At 42.6% G+C, this 20,245-nt stretch overlaps 1 protein-coding gene across 1 annotated transcript; it reads left to right on the plus strand.

Moving 5' to 3' along the window:
• Positions 1 to 379: 379 nt before the first annotated feature.
• On the plus strand, positions 380 to 18,653 carry LOC139222033 (cAMP-regulated D2 protein). Its single transcript, XM_070854004.1, has 8 exons — positions 380 to 896; positions 1,806 to 2,007; positions 2,497 to 2,630; positions 6,107 to 6,234; positions 6,862 to 6,980; positions 7,465 to 7,605; positions 8,863 to 9,035; positions 17,784 to 18,653. The coding sequence occupies exons 1-8, from the start codon at positions 411 to 413 to the stop codon at positions 18,234 to 18,236; spliced, it is 1,836 nt and encodes a 611-aa protein (XP_070710105.1). The 5' UTR covers positions 380 to 410; the 3' UTR covers positions 18,237 to 18,653.
• The last annotated feature ends 1,592 nt before the right edge of the window (positions 18,654 to 20,245 follow it).

A 20,245-nucleotide genomic window follows, 5' to 3' on the forward strand; every position in this document is an offset into this window, starting at 1 on the left:
TGCTAAACATGAACGGTAAGAAACGGGTGTAAAAATGTTACACACACTTATTCCTTCCTGAAGCCTGCTGTCTGACGTGTTCTCATTCACCTTGTGTGTGTGACTTTGTGATTACATTAAGGGATTAAGCAAAGGAAAGACGACTTGTCCTCTATTACTGGTCCTGCATCACAGTGTCTGTGTCCAGCTGTTCTGGGTCTACTCAGCAATCAGACAGTGCAGCGTCTGTCTGATAAATCTTAACAAGCAACCGGCCAAATTGGAGTCACAAGTATGCCCAGTCTGTGGAGAGCTTCAGGCTGCAGGCTGCTTGTGGGGGCTGAAACTTTTCTGCCTCTGCTGGACTATAATTCAAGTCAAATCATGATCTGAGCAGCAGGGTCTGGGGACGCAGAGTATTCGAATGCAATATGGAGAGCTGGCACTCTTTGCTGCTGCTGTGCACACTACGTTTAGTGCTGGCCTCTGGAGAGGCCACGAAAAATGATGATGACATCGACCTTGTCAGCTATCTGAGAAGTATGTACCCCAGGCTGCTGGAGACAGACGAGCCGTTCATCATCAACAGAGACTTTGAGATAAACTCCCTCAAGGAGCTGGGACGCCCTGAGGTCCGCTCAGTCACAGAGCAAACCAAGGACGAAGCAGTGAGGCAGGATACAAACGGGACTCCCGGACCTGTGGTGGTGACCAAAGATGGCCAGATCAAGGGGGTTACGGCGGACAAGGCCCATATATTCTATGGGATACCATATGCTGACCCCCCTGTTGGGGCTTACCGCTGGAAGCCCCCCAGACCTGTGAGTCCTTGGCTGGGGGTGTATGATGCCTCCTTCCCCAGGGCAGCATGCGTGCAGGCCTGCAGCGGACCGATCACTGAGGAGTGTCCACAGATAGTAAGGAACAATGCAGCTTCTCACTATGTTTGCATGTTGTCTGAATATTTCACTGTAGTGTGTAATAACGAGTTTGGACACTGATCATTTTTGGTATTTTGGCACGGAGGGATTCACAGTCAGTGCAACAGTAAAACAAATTTCAACTGCTTGATCAGCCACATTAAAGATAAGGTGACAGAAAAGGGCCCTCATGCCGTTAAATCAGATTTACATGAATCTTTCTTCGAGTTAAACATGTTGTGGACCCATAAATCCCGTAAATAATGGTTCATACTGGACAGAGCACTAATATTTTTGAGAGTAAGAGCTCAGCCATGAATGTATTACTGGATTCTGGCTCCCAGATGGCACCTCTTCATTTCTAAAAAGGTCGCACACCCATGAGTCCAAGTTACACCAAAAAGGTCTCTAAAATCTTAAAGGTCCATTGTGAAGAAAACACTGAATTTTGTTTTTATCTTTGTTTGTCTAAAATTATTCAAATCTAAAAATATTCTAATACGTTTAATCATGACAATATATAGCTGTGGCCTTGTATGATGACACTACACACATAAAAATAGTAAATGTAAGTGACTGCATCTGCAGCTTGTGTTGTTCTGTCCGCAATTAAAGATGGTGCAGTGCCACTACCGAGCACTGGGACAGAATGACAGGAACACTATTCCTTTTATCATGTTAGGTTAGCAGGCTAGCTAAGCAGCCAGTGAGAATCTGGGGGACCGATTTTCCATTTGTAACAAGAATAGAAATCATGTCTCAAAGCTTAAGTAAAGCCTTACTACGCCTGAAAAATAGTGTTATACAGGAGTAATATAGTTGAATGATATTAATACTGTATACAGTTAAATCTAGATTTTGAATGAACAAAACCTGTATGAATATTTCCTCTAATGTCCCTAAAAGGTCAGTGAGGACTGCCTCTACCTCAACATCTTTGTCCCTGTGGAAGTGAACTTCAGCTCCCCCCTGCGAAGCCCGCTGCCTGTCATGGTGTGGATCCATGGTGGGGATTTCATTGCTGGCTCGGCCTCCAAGCCGCTGTATGATGGACGCTTCATCAGTAACTTCACACACACTGTTGTTGTAAGCCTGGAGTACCGACTGGGTAAGAAGGTTTGGCAGAGTTTCACTTTTAATGGACCTGTTCCAGTGTAACAACCTGGGTATTGGCACAGGGAAAAAGACACGAGATCTGTGTATTTACTATTATTGTGTCTATTTAGGGCCTATAAATTGTATTGTATGTGCAGGGAGACAGGAAGGAACTTAATCACTGGAGTTAGTCTTGAGAAGATACCAAGCAGGCATCTCGTGGAAGACAATAACTTAGTTAAAATAACCGTGTATTTATTGAAGAGTGTGTGTGTGTGTGTGTGTGTGTGTGTGTGTGCATGAGACAGTCTGAGGCTGGATAATGTGTGTGTGGCATTATTTTAAATGACTGAGATTGTTGGTAATTACTTTGCTTTCCCGCAAGGCTGAAAAAACAGAAGCACAGAAATGTGAATGGTAATTTGGAGAAGCTCACAGGAAATGAATGTCATGCCGGAGTCAATTACATCCGCTGATCATGTGAATTGATGCGTGATTTAAGGTGCCTTTGGGTTCCTTGTGTCGGGCAAAGACCCTCACACGTCAGCTGCAGGGAATTATGGGATCTTGGACCAGCAGGCGGCTCTTCTTTGGGTCCAACGGAACATCGCTATGTTTGGAGGTGATCCCAGCAAGGCAAGCAAGCATACATGCACACACACACACACACACACACACACACACACATGTAATCTAATTATCTAATAAGAAGTCATTAGAGTTTTTTGAACACTGTATCTAATTTTCTTACCTTACTATAATGATTATATATTTAAAGATAGCATTAGTGTGGTGGGTTTCACAGTGGTTACAAAGGCATGCAGTGACAATTGCGTGACAATTTTCTTCAAAGCAATATACATGAATAAAAGAGGAAAATGGAGACTAAAAGGACTACACTGGTTGACACATGTAGTATGGACACAGTTTGCTGGGAGGATGATCTCATGCATGCTTATGAAAACAATGTACTGCACAAACTTCAGTTGTTTTTAAGTACTGCCCATTAGTATTGCTAGCAGACCAGACACATCAACATATCTACGTGTGGATTTAACCAGCCAGCTCCCTTAGGGGGGGGGGGGCTTAGCAGCCCTTAGCTGCTGTCATGTACAACACCACACTTCCTGGTCTGGTTTCAACTGATGTCCTAAACGACGACATCTGGGCCAACCTTGTGGCTGAACCTAGCACTCGAGCCTGCTCCTCTCCCTGCAATCCAGAGCAGGTCAGGAGCTTCAAGAGCGAAATGCTCCCTCCAGCCAAATGTGCTAGATATTCTGCAGCTGAGTAATGGACAGTGGAGATGATCTATCCAGCGGCACCCACCAGACAACCACCCATCTTATGCCCAAGTCTACGTTTCCATGGTGGCTGGCCATTCCTCTGCTGCTGCAGAGTGCGTCTTGTCTGGAGATCCCAGGAGATCAGGACTGTGCTCTCAGCGCCCTCTCTTGGTGCTTGTTGTTGGCAACTCTATGGTTGGGCACCTGGCACCAGGAGCCTGTGAGGAGGACAGCACCCCCACTGCTCTGCAGCTATTTTGAGAGCATAATTCAGCCTCAGTTGTTATCCAAGCTGGAACAAACGACACAAAAACCCAGCAGTCGGAGACTCTTAAAGAGGACTTTGTTGTTGGCCATGTAGTCAGTCTGCTGGACACTGGGAAGCAGGTAATTGATTCCAGTCTGCCCCCCCACTCATTTTAGTAAGGTGAAGTTCAGTCGCATCAATCAACCAATCAATCAATCAATCAATCAATCTATCAGACAATAGCAAGGACCCCCACCTCTTATCTACTAACATCGAGCTGACCTTCCACTCTTAGAAAAGACTCTAGTCATATCATTCCTGTTCTGTATAAATCTGGTTGCCTTGCTAGGCAGAGAAGTAAACCAATGTGTGTGTGTCCTTCAGTAATCTAATTTCTCCTCCTGTGTCTGCAGTGCCCTCCCCCCCCCCATCCACCTGCAGCTACATCTAATCAGCATATCACTCAGCAAACATCTCAAGGCTTTCAATGGTGCCACAGCCTTTAACATTTGAATATCAGAAGCCTGCTCCAAAACTGAACTATATCCAAGTATATATTAATATATGAATCTTCCCCAGACATCCTCATCCTGACAGAAACATGGCTCTCCCCAAAACCTCAAATAATGCTATAACTGGATACAACATTTGTAGGTGTGATTGTTAAAGGTGGAGACTGTTGAAATCACTACATGCTCTACACTAAAAAATATGAATATATTCTTTTGGATCTCTGTCTCTGTCTGTACGTACACATGACCATTATTGGTATGTACCCCCCCCCCAGCACACTGTATGCCTCCTCTGAATGACTCACTAAGGGGCATGTTAACCTGGACTGGCTCTCTCACACCTCTAACAAATTAAAAGAACAGAGCATGGAAATCTTTTTCAACTCACAGACAAGCCCACCAGACCAAATCTCAAAATCCCTCATAACTCCACATTAATTGATCTCATACTTACTAAGAGACCACATAAATATCCTGCCTCTGGATTTTTCGCCTTAGATTTTAGTGATCACTGCAAACATTTTGATCTTCAGCATTTTTAAATGATTCCACCCCTGCCATGGCACTGGGAAACGTCTCCCATTATAAATTAAAAAAAAAAAACACTAGTTAAAAACAGATCCAGTCCTTGGTTCTCCCCACAGTCCAAGGCCAGATCCAGCGGCACCCCTGAGGAGTGGTTAACTTTCAGACAGAAAAGAAACATCTGCACCTGTATGATTAGATCGGCTAAATCTAATTATCAGTCAGCTCTCTCAGCCTCTGTCAGTTCTTCAGTTCTTCTGGAACACTGTAGCATCTCTTAAGAACTCATCACAGTCACAGATACTGCCTCAAATCAAACAAGCATCTGGTCATATTACGGATAGATCATTGAATATGTCTAAGTTTATTTAGCATAGCGCTTTTCACAAAACACTATACATATATATACTGTATATGTGTGTGTATATATATATATATATATATATATATATATATATATATATATATATACATACACACAGGCAGCAGGAGGTGAGACAGTTTGAATAAATGTATCTACTGTGTACATTTAACTGTAAAACATTTCCATATCTGTCCTCTGCCTCTGCTACAACTACCTCTGATTGCAAGTTTTCATTCTGGTTAACTGTGCAGATGTCTACAAAGCTCTGTCCTCAGACCTGAACAGCCACCGTCCAATTTCCAAACTTCCTTCAGCAAAAGACCTAGAATCTTTGGTCAGTTTACAACTACACTGTTGCCCATAAAGTTGGAATAAAATGTTTTTTACCTCTTCTCATGAAATGATTGTGACAATGTGATTTATTCTTGATAAAGAAAGTGTATATCTTCTCAACTTTATTGATCAAACTCTTCCAAACATATCACAGTGAAACTTAAACCACAATTAACCAAACTGTATATTCAGGCTTTAACAAAGTTGGGGGTATTGAACAATTATTCCAACTTTATTGGCAACAGTGTACATGCCTTCATTGACTCACTGAACGTACTACAGCCACAACAGTCTGGTTTACATCCAAACAACAGCCGCAGCTTCAGTCTCTGATAACACAGTCTCCTCCCTGGATAAAAAGCTATCTTGTGCTGCCCTCTTCATAGACCCCTCAAAAGCATTCAACACTGTTGATCATAAAACTGGTTCTACTCATACCTGACAGTAAGAATTCAAGCTGCTGTTGCTCATGGATCTCAATTACACCTTTTTACCCTAACAAATGGGGTGCCACAGGGGTCTATCCTTGGTCCACTGCTGTTCACATCAAACATGTATAACATAATTCTTCCAAACCAATACTTAAATGTCCATTTTTATAAATAAATAAATAAATAAATTAGTATGGCACTAATCAAAATGTGGCCACAAATTGTATCTTGTGCTCATTGTCGTACAACATGGCCCTCATATATTTTGTTTCTCTGTCTGGTCGGCCCAGGGCTCCATAGACATAGGCTTCCTTCGTTTATCAGTGGAAACTACAGCATATATAGTATATGTAAATATATATCATATGACTTACCTTACCTGTCTTACCAGTTACTGTGTGTGTTTCATGCCAGGTGACAATATTTGGGGAGAGTGCAGGTGCTCAGTCGGTGAGTCTTCACCTGATGATCCAAAGCAGCAAGCCTCTGTTTAAACAGGCCGTCCTGCAGAGTGTGCCCTTCTCCATCCCTCTGAAGACCAGGTGAGGAACCATCAGCTTCAGTTTCAGAATATTATCCACTCAAAGAGCTGTCAGAAGTGTTACTTTTCCCCTCTCTCTGAGACTAGTGCAGTGCCTGTTCCAGCTGCTTACAGCTTTCTTGAGAACTGCTGCTCATCCAAATAATTTTTTTTCTCAAGCCTTAAACCTAGCTTTTTTTATTGGGACGAGGCTATTTCCAAGAACAAAGGAGTCACTTTGTTACATCACTGATGCTTGAAATGTTTGCTACAATGTGACAGCCCCCCCCCCCATCTGTTCATGTTCTCTGTCCCAGCATGCCGTTCAGAGGAGTAGCAATTAATACAATACACAGAATCTACTTCTGATGGTAGTGACACACTGCTTACACGTCCTGTAAATGTCAAGTGCTTGTAGTTGACACTGTACCTCCCCATCAACATGGCTGCCAAGTGTGGAGTCTGTCTACCAGTCTATCAGATGAATGGTTGTCAGGAAAATGGAAGGAAAGATGCAAATTTTTTACAATCAAGCATGTATGTGTTTTCTTGAGTCGTTGCTGTATTCAGACCATGTTAAAATGTTTCCAGCAGACATTTAACTTCAAGCTGAACAGTAACTTTGTGTTTCTGTGTCTCTCTCTCTCAGACACGACGCCCTGAAGCTGGGAAAAGGCTTCGCTAAACAAACCAACTGCTCTGTGAGCGACATCGTCTGCCTACTGTCTCTCACTCCGCAGGCTGTCCTGGCCGCCCAGATGAAAACAAGTAGGGCGCCACGAACACCAGCCTACGCTCACCAAATTTAGAGCAATGCTCAGGGTTGCCCACACAGTTACATAAGAACGATGGATATAGTATGTTTGTCTGCAAAGATGATGAAAAACATTATTTTCATCCAGAGCTGTGGCATATTGGAAAACAAAATCCTGAAATGTGAAGATTAGTGGGCCTCTGAAGGGGCAATTAGAGGGACTTTACTGTCTCATTGTCTATAATACATCTGCAGGGTAGATCAGCATCACTTAGTCTGGGATTACGTCATCAGCTGCAGTTCTCTGCTTGTCTGAACTCACTTTAAAGGCCAGATATCTGCAAGGGAAACAGAGTGATGACAAGACGTTCTAAATCTTTACTGCTACAGTAGTTATCAGACAGATGACAGATTTGGCTTCATGTGATAAAGCTCGCTGCTCTCTGCCGTGAAAACCAAACTGTGTTTTCAGTGTAATTGATGTGTTTTTGATATCAGGTTCCAAGATTGTGAACCCGTTCAGGTTCCTGGAGGTGTTTGAGACGTGGGGTCCATATATCGATGGGGAGTTGATAAAAGAACAAGCCGTCACTGCCTTCCAGAAGGGCCACTGGCAGAAAGAGAAGCCAGTGCTGCTGGGTAAGAGACAGTCAGAGAAAAAATAGCACTTTATATGAAGCTGCCTCACACACAGTGATGGGATGTTAATGGACTGAATGGAGCTGAGCACATTTGGTCAAGTACTTTACTTTAATTTTAAGGTACTTTACTTGAGTATTTCCATCTTTTACCATTTTTTACTCTCCTACATTTCTGCATGGCACTTTATGCATCACTGCATTCGTCTGATAGCTGGAGTTACTTTGCAGATTCATATTTGACAAACAAGAGGTGAGCTTATAATATATGGTCCAAAGAGCAGCCACAAACATGGCTATAGATCAAACCTGCCAACAGTCAGCGCCGAATTACACAGCTAGTCAGTTTATAGGCCTCTAATCAGAACCCTTACACTCTCGTTTATTGGTTATAAACTGATTAAACAATTAAATTTAAAGATTATTGGGAAATACACTCATATGCTTTCAGCCAGAGAGATGAGAGTACCAATACCACTCTCATAGCTGCCTGTTACATATAAGGCTATGAGCAGCAGCTGGATAGCTTAACTTACCATAAAGACACAGCAGCTCTAAGAACATTTAGCTGATAATACTTTGGTGGTTTTACTTTTCAAACGAATGCAGGGCTATTGCTTGTAATAGAGTACTTTTACATTGTGGTATCTTTACCTTTACTGCAGTAAAATGGATAACTTGCAAACAAAAGGTGAATGTACCCATTTGCACTGCTTGGCTTAAACTCTGTGAATCCACTAAAAACATACAAACGAACTAAAATCCATGCATTAAATCTTCAGTGTGAACAACAACCATCCATCGGATGTTCCAGAACTGTGTGTCGAGCATCTACAAACACGATAGAGAAGTAGAGCTCCTCTCTCTCTTGCTCATGTCTGATTTTACACAAATGACCATTAACATCATTTCTTCTTCCAGTCTGTCAGCTGTTTGCTGTCCACTGGGCTCCCTTTGGTTCTCATTAAGAACACAATTCCCAAACTGCAAACAAAGCTGAAGGCAATGCTCACTGTGAAACGAGTAACACATGCTTTCCAGGAAACTAAGCAGTCTAGGGAATCAAGGTGAAAGCTGAAGCCTAATTACTTGTTGGTGTAAACTCGCCTGCAGTCATAATAAGAAGTAAACATACTGAAGAGGAATTAAAAGACAATCAGGCAACAGAGAGATTGTGAACATTATTAACAAGAAAGCTGCAGGAATCATACAAGTCTGCTTATTTGAACTGACTGAGGCTCTTTCTCCTGTCCTGCAGGCACGACCTCAGAGGAGGGAGTGATCTTTGTGTATGGCGTCTTCAACAAGCCAGTCTCTGCAGTGGAGAGCACTGTGTACATCACAGCCATCTTTAAACAGCATGCTCTGCGGATCCTGCACAAGTACCTGCCCCTGTACAGGGACGCTGACCGCAGGGACATGCTAGCTCAGGTAAAAGGAACTCAACTCACAGTATTCAGCTGACCTTCCTCTGTACCAGCACCCCCGTGAACTCATGGCATATGATCAGAGTTTTCTGCATAGCTAAGCAGACTTAATGCTGAAGTTCTTCACATCACAGCCTCATTCACCCATTCACACATCATTCATACAGTTGGAATCTAAGTTGGAGGAGACTGTTCTTTTACACACATTCACACACTGAAGCTGCTTCAGGGGCCAGTTGGGGTTCAGTGTCTTGCCCAAAGACACTTCGACATGCTGACCCATAGGAGCTGGGGACCTTCTGACTGAGGGACGACCCACTCTACCTCTGAGCCACAGTCGCCCCACGAAGCACCCATTTGTCAGTCAGCTTGTGTGCAGACCAAACAGGAGACCCCCCCCCCGTGGTGAATGGTTTTCTCACTGTCGTGGACTCGTCCGTCGGTGGTAACGTTGGTCAGGCAGTGCGTTCATGTGTTTTGGGGGTGAGGCTTTTAGGGAGGCCTGAGGGGGTTGGATAGTTGTTGAAGTTAAATACTTTCAAAATGGAGCTTCTCTTGCTTGTTTGTCCGATGTTACAGACTTTAAGACTACTTTCACACTTCTACAGACCTTGCTAATTTGTGAACTAATTTGATGGTGGTGTCAATACTAACTTTGAGGACCTCTTGAGATTGACATTTTTATTTTTTCTTGAAATATGTCAAGCAAATACCAGGAAAGTTGGTACAGACTACCACTGAGCCAAGACTAATCCTAACAATCTTTGCTAATGTTTTGGTGGTTGTAGATTCTCAGTCTTGTTGGGAAACAGAACATCTTCTTCATAAATGTAATTATGTCCAAAGCATCATTGTCCACTTTATAAGGCGAAGTGTTTTCCCTTACTTTCAAACAGATAGGATTTGGTTCAAACCGAGTTGTGAACAAGTACAGCTGATTTGTCATTGTACTGATAAAACAGGCATGAGCAAGAATAATGAAAAACAATGACTAGGTATATGGCACTAAACATGCATGTCTGCCATTTTGACACCAGGCAAGGTTAATTATCAAAGGTCACTTAAGATCCTGTATTTCTTCTGCAACAAGGAACTCTAATTACACTTAAGTTCATGGACAAATCTTCAGTTAATAGAAACTTAGTGAAGCGTGTTGCTTTTCATCAGACTGAGGCAAATGGCATATAATAAATATTCTTCCATTTGATGTGGCTTTGTCTCGTCCTCATCAGCTGTCCGATGGGTGTCAGAAAATTGCCAGCGAGTTTCCAGCTGGCTTACATTTAAACACTAATGTCTCATTTGTGAGAAACAATAGTGATATCATGTGACATAGTGCTATCCCACTCTAACCTGCATTTCAAGAGCTTTATTCTCTACATATTGTCTCAAGACACAGTCTCCCACACACTCTAATGCACATACATGCATCAATAAACACCAATTCAGTGGCTTTTGCGTGGCGGCCGATCATGCATTGATCGACCCCTAACCCACCCAGCTGGAGCCCGGCTTCACTAGCTGCTGATGGGCAGCTGAAAACAATCATTCATGTTTGCTGCTGAGATTCATTTCTCAGGGGAAAAAAACCTGATTACTCGAGATCAGAGTAGTTAATGTAAGACTTTCACCATTATCATCATCATTCAGAAGACTTTACAGAATTCAGTGCTGCTCCTTAGCTCCTCAGACACAGCTCCTATCATTTGCCCACAGAGGGAGCTACAATTCCAGTTTTTCTCAAAGTCTCACTCCAACACAGATCACAGATCTTCCATGTCTCCTCCATCATTTAGTTTGGAGGTAGTTCAAGTGACTACAGTTGCACTCAAAATTATTCAACCCTCATTGCAAATTGGGTTTATTGGAAAAATCTACAAGCTTTCAGCTGTGTTCAATGAACAACGCAAACAAGAACAAGTGAAATACCTTAACAAAACTAATATTGCAGGTGGTTTCTCCAAATTCAACACAAAATGACACTTTTAATGACTACTGCATTTTCAAAATTATACAACCCCCTCTTGACGAGCATCTTTAGTACACAGTAGAGCACCTTTTAGCTGTTATGACCTGCTGCTAACATGATGCATAACCAGACACCAGGTTCTGACAGCGCTCCTGAGGAATCTCAGCCCATTCCTCATGGACAATAACCTCCAGCTCTCTAACGTCCTTGGGTTTGTGTGCTGCAACCACCGTCTTCAAATCCCACCAGATTTTCTGTGAGATTCAAGTCAGTTAACTGTGACGGCCACTCTGGTATCTTCCAGGACTTTTTCTGAAGCCAAGCCTTGGTGGACTTTGAGGAATGTTTGGGATCACTGTCCTGTTGGAAGGTCCAGTGACGCCCAAGCTTCAGCTTCCTCACTGACAGCCTGATGTTTTCTCCTGGATTTCCTGATACTTCATTGAATCCATGTTATCCTCCAAACGCTGCAGGTTTCCAGCCCCAGAACATCACTGAACCACCGCCGTGCTTCACTGTAGGCAGGGGGTTCTTTTCAGGGTCTGCCTCATTCTTCCTCCTCCAGACATACTGCTGATCCATAGACCTGAAAAGTTCCCCTTTTGTTTCATCGCTCCACAGAGCAGAATCCCAAAACTTCTGTGTCTTATTTGTATGGTTTCAAGCTTATTGGAGCCGACTTGTCTTGTGCTTTTGGGTCAGTAGTGGTGAACTTCTTAGAGTTCAGGCCTTCAGTGTTTAGTGTGCTCCTTACTGTAGGAACTGAAACCTCAGCCTTACTGCAGGTCTTTTACAGTCTCTGGAGGGGTTTTGTCCTCCTGCCTCCTCAGAAATCTGGTGGCAGCTGTTGAGAGCTTCCTCTTTCTACCACGTCCAGGTAGTGTAGCCAGAGTTCCTTTAGCTTTGACCTTGTGAACTATGTTTCTAACAGTATCTCTAAGAACATTCAGTGCCTTTGCTGTCTTTTTGTATCCTTTTCCTTGTTTGTGCAAGGCAGTGATCGCCTCTCTTAACTGTTTGGACAGTTCTCTTGACTTACCCATATTTCTAACATACAGCCAAACGTCTCTGTGAACAACCCCCCCCAGCCTGTCCGGGTATTTGATGTGTGCACACCTGATGCAACTAATTCGCCCTTGATTATTTGCATCAGGTGTGCTTGAGACATCACCTGATTTGCAAAATGAGTGCTCTATGAGGGATTCTATTCAGGGGGTTAAATAATTTTGAGACAGCAGTTGTCATTAAAAGCAAGCGTGTTGAATTTGGAGAAACCATCTGTATTATTAGTTGTGTTGAGCTATTTAAATTGTTCTTGTTTAAGTTGTTCATCGAACACAGCTGAAAGTTTGTACATTTTGCCAATACACTTGTGCAACTGCACATGAGGCTACGTATTCAGTCCTAACTTCTTTTAAATGGTGCTTTTAAATGATCGGATTCATAAAAGGCACAAATCATCGCCACAGGTGCATCCTCATTTCAGGAGCTGCTGTCCAAAATCAAAGAAACTGCTGTTCTGCACTAAACCAGACACTGCCAACAACACAGCATTAGTAACTTAACTTGCATCCAGCCATGAATTAAAAAATGTACCTCTCTAAGTTTCTGAGAGAGAGAGAAACGCCATGGCTTTTGACATTATTGACATGTATTTTGACACATTTTGACAGGTTGGACATTTACAGATTATTCATGTTTTATAGTGCAGTCAGACCAAAAATCACTTCCTTCTCATGTTTCTTTGGAAGGGGTGAGACCTTGGATGTATTCTAAAGATCTGGATACAGGGGTGGGGCCCCATTCACGCCTATAAAGGCTGTGGTGCAGTGGTGCATGAAGCCAAGAAAGGTCGACTTCCTGGGTATAAAATTACCCAGATCATCTGCACATAAACATCCATGCTTCAGCATTATGGAGCCCATAGAGCTAGCACACCAGTATCTAGGGCTGGACAAGGTGGCTAACCTTTGGTTAGCTCTCTGCGGCTTTTCTAGACTTTTCCAAATGTTATAGGACCAAATAGATCAAATACACATGTGAATTGAATCATTTGTTCAGTCTGAACACGGTGTGTTTTCCATCAACTAAAATGGAAGAAATATCTGTGCATCATTTCATCATTGCTTTTATTTAGGTTTTCTTAGTCTGCCAAGCCTGCCTGTGGGTGCTCATGTTATTATGACATGACGATATTTCCCTCAGTAATGAACTTGCTGCTTGGTTGGGAAGCAGGTCACATACATACAGACCATTCCTGCACTTAGAGCCCTTGATGTGTAGAAATATGTTTTAGAATACTGCTGGTGTTTCTGCTTAGTCTATTACTTCAGGGTGCACCCTGCCACCTTTATTTTAATTAATCATACATTTAGTGGTGAACTTTTCCTCTGCTCCACTTGTATTCACTGTCACTTTCTCTGCTCTCTCCCGCTCTCTCTTTCCTCTCTCCACTACTCACTTGCACATCTTACACAATGACCTGTCCACGTCCTACAACACCTTAGCTGAAATGATCATCTTATGGGCATTATAACAAGCACTGTTTCTTCATGAAATGAGGCCACACTTTGGACTGTTTCTCCTCTTCACCATGACTGCTTTTGTAGCAGCGAGGGTGTAAACTGTTGGCATCGATAAAAGGAATTGATAAGCTTGGAGGCATACGATTTTGATGGATCAGACAATTTGGAGCCAGTTCTCAATTGAAAACGGTTCTCGATTCCTATCCCTATGTGGGACAGGATCCCTTTGTACACAGCTTTGACTGACACTGTTTTCATTCATTTGTGTTTCTGTCTTACTTTTGAGTTTTTAGCTGTGAAAATACAGAGGAAAGGCTCATCATGACACAGTAGAGGAAGAAAGCTCCCAGCAGTTTGCTCTCAGGCTTTTGGATGCAAAGTGTGAGGTGGTGGCCTCTGGGACTGACAGGGGGTCAGGAGGTGACACCCCTGGACATATTTAATATTCAGTCTCTGTTCGGGGTGCAGTAGGAAGACAGTGGAGTCACAACCATAGCCTGCCCCTCCACACACACACACACACACACCTCCTGCATCTCTTCAAAAAGGACACCTCTCCAGAGGAGTGGGGGTCAGCACAAATGTCAACCAGTCTTTCAGAGAGGAGGCTGATGTGATTCACTGAGTTATTCCATTGTAGCGGGAGCCATAACTATCGGACCACTTGGAGCGACTAAGGAGTTTGTGGTTGAGGCTCGCTGTGTCCAAACTGGTTCGTGCGTTTCACAGAGAACAACAAATGGATTCGCTGATTCTTGTTAAAAGAGGTGACACACAAGGTGTTGCAGTTTTGGGGACAATAGAGGCCAACAAGACTTGGCCACTGATTTGTAGGTCTGACATGCTACTCTGTTAGCAGGACATGAGGAGCCATCTTGTTTTTCCACTGTGGCACTGATGTTGTTCTCTATAGCAACATTTCCTCAGAAAAATACCTGAGATGTGTTTCTGCTACGCAACACTGAAAGGTAATATTCTATAAACTTATGATAATAACAATAATATGATAATTAATAATAATAATAATTTGATATAGCAGCAGAGTTTACAAAGTGCTTTGACAGACAAAGCAAAAGCAGGATACTCAGAGGGCCAATCTAGAGCCGAACAGCAAGGGCAAACAAAAGCAAGACAAAGGATAATTAACGACCATTAACCCCAGAACACTAACCTAACAGTCAGTAACACCATCACTAATGTGGGGTATATTTTACCTGATATAATATACCTGATAAAAAAATACTTCTCATCAAAATATATTAAAGTACAACAATACATGGCAAATTGAAGTACTCTTCTTTTATTTTCCCCTATACAGCGTCTCATAAAACGAAAAAAAGGTATCATGAGGGGGCCCTAGAAAAAGGCTCTAAAATTAGTGAAAAATTAAGGAATTGTTAAGAATTCCTTAAAAAAAAAAAAGACACAATGAAACACAATGAAAATCACAGGGTTAAAAGTGTTAATACAAATAAATACAGACAAATAAAAGAAAATTGCATGGCGAAAGCACTGTCATCTTTAGATTTAAGCCCCTCTGGAACAGGCAGAAGGGCCCACCTGAGGACCTGAGGCTGTTTCTTACAACCAGGAGACTCATACTTGTAAACTTGTATGCAAAGCAGGCAGAGACCAAGGAGAGGAAGGTCTGCTGTACTTTACGAAGCAGGAAACATGGGCAACGTGACCGTAGCCTCGGTATTTTTAAGTTTATGCAAATGCTCAAAAATATCTATTTAATACAAATAACTGTTATGCTGTTTACAGTGTTTGCAATGTTCTTTTAGATTGTCTGAATATAGAGTAAATTGTGTTATTCTGCGATGCCACTCAAAATCACAGTATATTGTTTGACAAATCAATCTTACGTGCTTTTTCCAGAGCTGTCAACCACATCTCATGGTCCAGTTAGCTCATCACTCAACCAAGAACGATACTTACGATAAAAGGACCACACGAAAGCTGCTCGTTTTTTTTATTTTCCTACAATCATTTTTAAATTGTCTTTTGGATATATTTTGCACAGACTACAACATGAAACCTATCACATTGTGCCTTACATTGTTCAGCCCTTCCAATGGATCCTGCGTCATGCTTGATTTGGCCCAAAAAGCCTCGTTTGTAGCTGCACTTGTTCTAGCTGTGGTTGGGGGGCAGTTACGTCTATTAGAGTTGCTTTCACATCAGTTAGTGTCTGAGGCACACTGTACACATGCACGATGCACGTCTGACTTTGTACTGGGAACAACAAAGAGTTGCATGGGGCCTTTTGAGACTTAACTTACCCAAACATTAAAATGAAGAACTGCAAACAGTTATTCCGTTGTTAAAAGGATATGAGCATGTTTCAGCCTCACCATATAGACATCTTCCTGTGTGCTCCTGAGGGCCCATGACTAAAATGTGCTTGTGTTGTGCCACATACAGTATGTTGCAGCAGACATGGACATGTAGACTGGTTTTTAGGTTGATGACTTTACCACAGTAAGCAACAGAAAAGACAGTTAATGCATGAGAAAGTAGGCGGCATGGAGGAAAATATAGTGGAGGGGGAAACAAAGAGGAGGAAAGAGGTAGGGATGAAGGGCAGAAAGGGGACAGACAAACGGAGGACAGAGAGAAGAGGAAATGTTTACCTCCTGATCATTGTGCTTGAACACAGTTTATGTAATCTAATTTCTTTACCCTTGTGAATAATGTGTGTATGTATGTGAGAGAGAGAGAGAGAGAGAGAGAGAGAGAGAGAGAGAGAGAGAGAGAGAGCCATGAATATCAGTGTTTGGGTGCAGTGTGTGCTTGTTAGTGAGTAATACATTTGTGCCTGTTTGAAACACACCAATATGTGTGTGAAGAGAATAAATGTGTGTGTGTGTGTGTGTGTGTCCATCAGCTTCCTCCAGTCAGCCTGCTTGTTTTCAGGTGTCAGATGTGGGGCTGTGTGGGCGCAGGTTGTGTGCTGCTGAAAAAGACACACTGGTTTCCAGGTAACAGGCAGAAGAACATGGTCTACCTTTATTTTCTTTCTGCTTCCTTTTAGCTGAGGGGGAACAATCGTTTTTGCTGCTCTGCCCAAGCCCGTGTCTTTGTAGATGTCACGCTAATTAGTTTTATTCATTTTCCTTTCTACAGAAACGCTGCAGAGACTAGACGACACACTGAAGTGCACAATCCTCCCACAATGCTGAACAATTCTTCAAATTACAAAGTAGCTTGTTTACAGTTTATTTTTCAGGTTTCGTGGTCCAAAAAATATCCGACTGCAGTGCTGTTTAGTTCTGGATTTGGTAACCAGCACATGCACCAGCAGCCATGACTAAAACTCTCAGAGCTGGATCAGCACCAAAATTTTATCCACTGATCCTTAATCCAAGGGTACTCTTTTCAGTCCACCTTTTCACTAATTCTAATGATTATAAGACATGAAAAGTGGGGATATGCAACTTCTTTCAACAGAGCTAATTAAGAAACGAAAGGCACCCATGAAAGAATAAAATATGAAAACAGATTCCATATACGTAAAATTCAGAATGAGCGACATACTTGACAGATACAAAGCAATGAGTCAGTGTGGTCATGAGTGGTCAAGTGTGTTTTTGTAAGAAGAACTGAACTGAAAGGAGAGAACATCCTATGTAAAGCCAGGATCGTGCCACATCACTGAGTCAGAATAAATAAATAAAAACTATAGTGCACGTTAAAGAACAGAAATACATATTTGTTAAATAGCAGGGGGTGCTGAGAGCTCTCTGCCAGCCAGAGTAGACTTGTTGAAAATTGTTATGGATGTTGGCAGAAAAGATTTTCTGTATCAGTCCTTGTGACAGCGGAGCTGAACCAGCCTGTTTGAGAAGCTGCTCCGCTGTCTATCCAGTAGTGGGTGAAGTGGGTGGTCAGGATTGTCCAGAATGGACAACAGTTTGTTCATGGTCCTCTTTTCCACCACCACTTCAAAAGTGTCCGGTTTGCAGCCAATCACAGAGCCGGCCTAGTAGTAGTAGTAATAGCACTAGTAGTAGTTGACTCATTTTACTTAAAAACACAAAGGTCAACCTCAAGGTGGCACTTTGGTCATTTGGGCTCATCCTCTGGGGATAAGGAATGTCTTGATAAAATTTTATGGCAGTATCTAATAGCTGTTGAAATATTCTAGGGTGGATCAAGTTGATGGACTGATTGGCTACCACTGCCATCCACAGAGCCTGCCCCCTGCCAGCATGGCTAAAAATCCTTCAGCTGACTCTGTCATCCCTCTCCCCAGATCGTCACCGACTACGTCTTCCTGTGTCCATCCAGGAGGTCGGCGCGTGCCGGGACAGCAGTGGGCAGCGAGGTGTGGATGTACGTGTTCGACCACGTGGCGTCAGACCATCGCGTGTGGTCGGGTCTGACTTTCTGCTACCAGCACGCCTGCCACGGCGCTGAGCTGCCTTTTCTTTTCCACTCTGCCTCGGTGGCCAACTTCACCCTGTCGCTGCCAGAGAAGCTGCTGTCCAATCGGATGCTGTGCTACTGGGGTGCGTTCGCCCACACGGGTGACCCTTCCTCGCGGGTTCGACAGACGACTTTCTGCCGGGAGCAGCGCCTGCCCGTTTGGCCACGCTACTCTGACAACAGCGGCTGGCTGCTCATGAACCTTACAGTGCGCTCACATGCACAAGTGGGAACCAGGAACCATGTGTGTGATTTCTGGGACAAACTGGGGGTCTACTAGTGAGGAGACAGGATGGGGGGCATTAAAGTGGAATCAGTGCACTCTGTTCTCTTTGGGATCCTCAGGAATCCCCTCCAAGCAGCAGTTATTTCAATAAACAGCCAATAAACACAAAATGTTATTTCTATTCACTTTCTCCAGCAACTTGTACTTTGAGAGGCAGAAGCTAGCGGTGCACATCAGTTCTGCAGCTGCTTCAGTTATCGGCATTCTTGGTCACCAGTATGTGACATTACATCATGAACATACAGAGACAAGGAAAAAGCCTGAACACCCCCCTGGAGTACACACCCTGTCAAAGCCTCAGATTCATTCCATGAGACACTGCGTTGTTAGGTCAAGACTAACAGAGGCTGGGACTTTAGCTATCTAGTCACACAAGTGATGAAAATGACCCAAATCTTATTAATCACCCTGTAAATGACACAATGATTAAAACATTATCATTCCATGCATACCAGCCATATTCAGCCATGTCATTTTATTGGTACGTTAATAAGAATGTGGATACGTTTGGGGGTACATGATTTAGGCTTCTTAACTGTGGTCTTTCCCACTTTATTCCTGATTGCACCACTGCAGCATCCTGTTGGTATAGACGAGGCCGTCTGTCAGCTTTACAGCTGCACTAATCAATGTTTTATATTAACAATGGGAAAAAAAATACTGTTTCGAGGTTCCCCTCAGTTTTAAGGAGCATTTTTGTGACTTTCAGCTCATTTTTTTTAATAACTTAACATTTTGGTTCACTCTCGCTGCCATAGTTAGCATGCTTTCCATCTGCAGCAGTAGATTTCAATGTAAAAGCTCTGATAAATCCAACTAACTAGTTGGTGGAGACCAAAGCATAGCTAAAAGAAGAGTGCATATTGGACTTGTGGCATTGATTCCTCAGTAAGAAACTCAATTTATTGACTACAATCTGAGGTCTTCCTTCCTTATATCATAGAGCTTTAAGGTATCTTATTTACAGAGTCTTTTTACTAAAACTATAAAAAGGTTAAACCGTACAAAACACTACAGTCTATTCATACTGTTACCTTCCAGCAATACAAAGAAGAAATGGAAAAACTAAATAAAATGATGTAACATTAAAATATTTTCCCCCAACAGGTATTAACTTCCAAAAAGGAGGGGGCAAGCCTTTTGAGACTGAATATTCTTGATCTTTTATCATCAAAATTTCATATCTTACCATCTGTGCAGATGCTCTAATTAATGCAGTACATTCAGCCCTTGAATTAACTCCACAGCATTGAATAAAGAGACTCTGGTAATAGTTCTGTTTTGTAAGGATGATGAATATGAATATTTGTTGTGTGTTGTAGCCTGTCCTCCAGGAGTACCCAAGCTAAAGCAGTGTCGTCCATTTAGTGCAGCCCAAAGATAAAGGGGACCTTTCAGTGTGGAGAAAAAGCAGCTGCAAGTGCATGGCCCTTGAATCATATCTCACCTTAAGTGTTTCTCATTATGAAAAGAAGTTTGAAGATGTCTCCCTCAGTCTCTGGACTGCTGATGACTTGTGCTAGCTGCCAGGCTGTTCATGCCAAATGCCCTATTTTGTTTTTTTGGGTGTATGTTTTTGTGCAGGAGAGAAGAGTTTTCTTGTACTGAATGCAAATATGAAAACTGTTACACCATTAGAGAGCAAAGCAAACAGTTATTCTCTAGCCAGACTATTGATATGAGTGCATGGTCAAGCTTTTAAACATTGGATGGAAATTTGGAAGAGACATTCATGGTCCCCAGAGTCATTAGTTCAACACTTTGCTTTATGACCACATACCTGCTAATCTACAGAAATTTCCATCAGCCCTAACTGTATCTAAGATGGCAAACATTTCGCATGTTAGTATTGTCAATGTGAGCATGTTAGCATGTTGACATTAGCATTTAGCTGAAAGCCCAGCTGTGTGTAAGTACAGCCTCACAGATCTGTTAGCATGGCTGCAGACTCTTAGTCTTGTCAAACAGAAAGCTCATCATTTCCTGTGATTTTCCCTCTGAAT

Source organism: Pempheris klunzingeri, chromosome 22 (genome assembly GCF_042242105.1).
Source record: "Pempheris klunzingeri isolate RE-2024b chromosome 22, fPemKlu1.hap1, whole genome shotgun sequence".
In the NCBI taxonomy this organism is placed as follows: Eukaryota; Metazoa; Chordata; class Actinopteri; order Acropomatiformes; family Pempheridae; genus Pempheris; species Pempheris klunzingeri.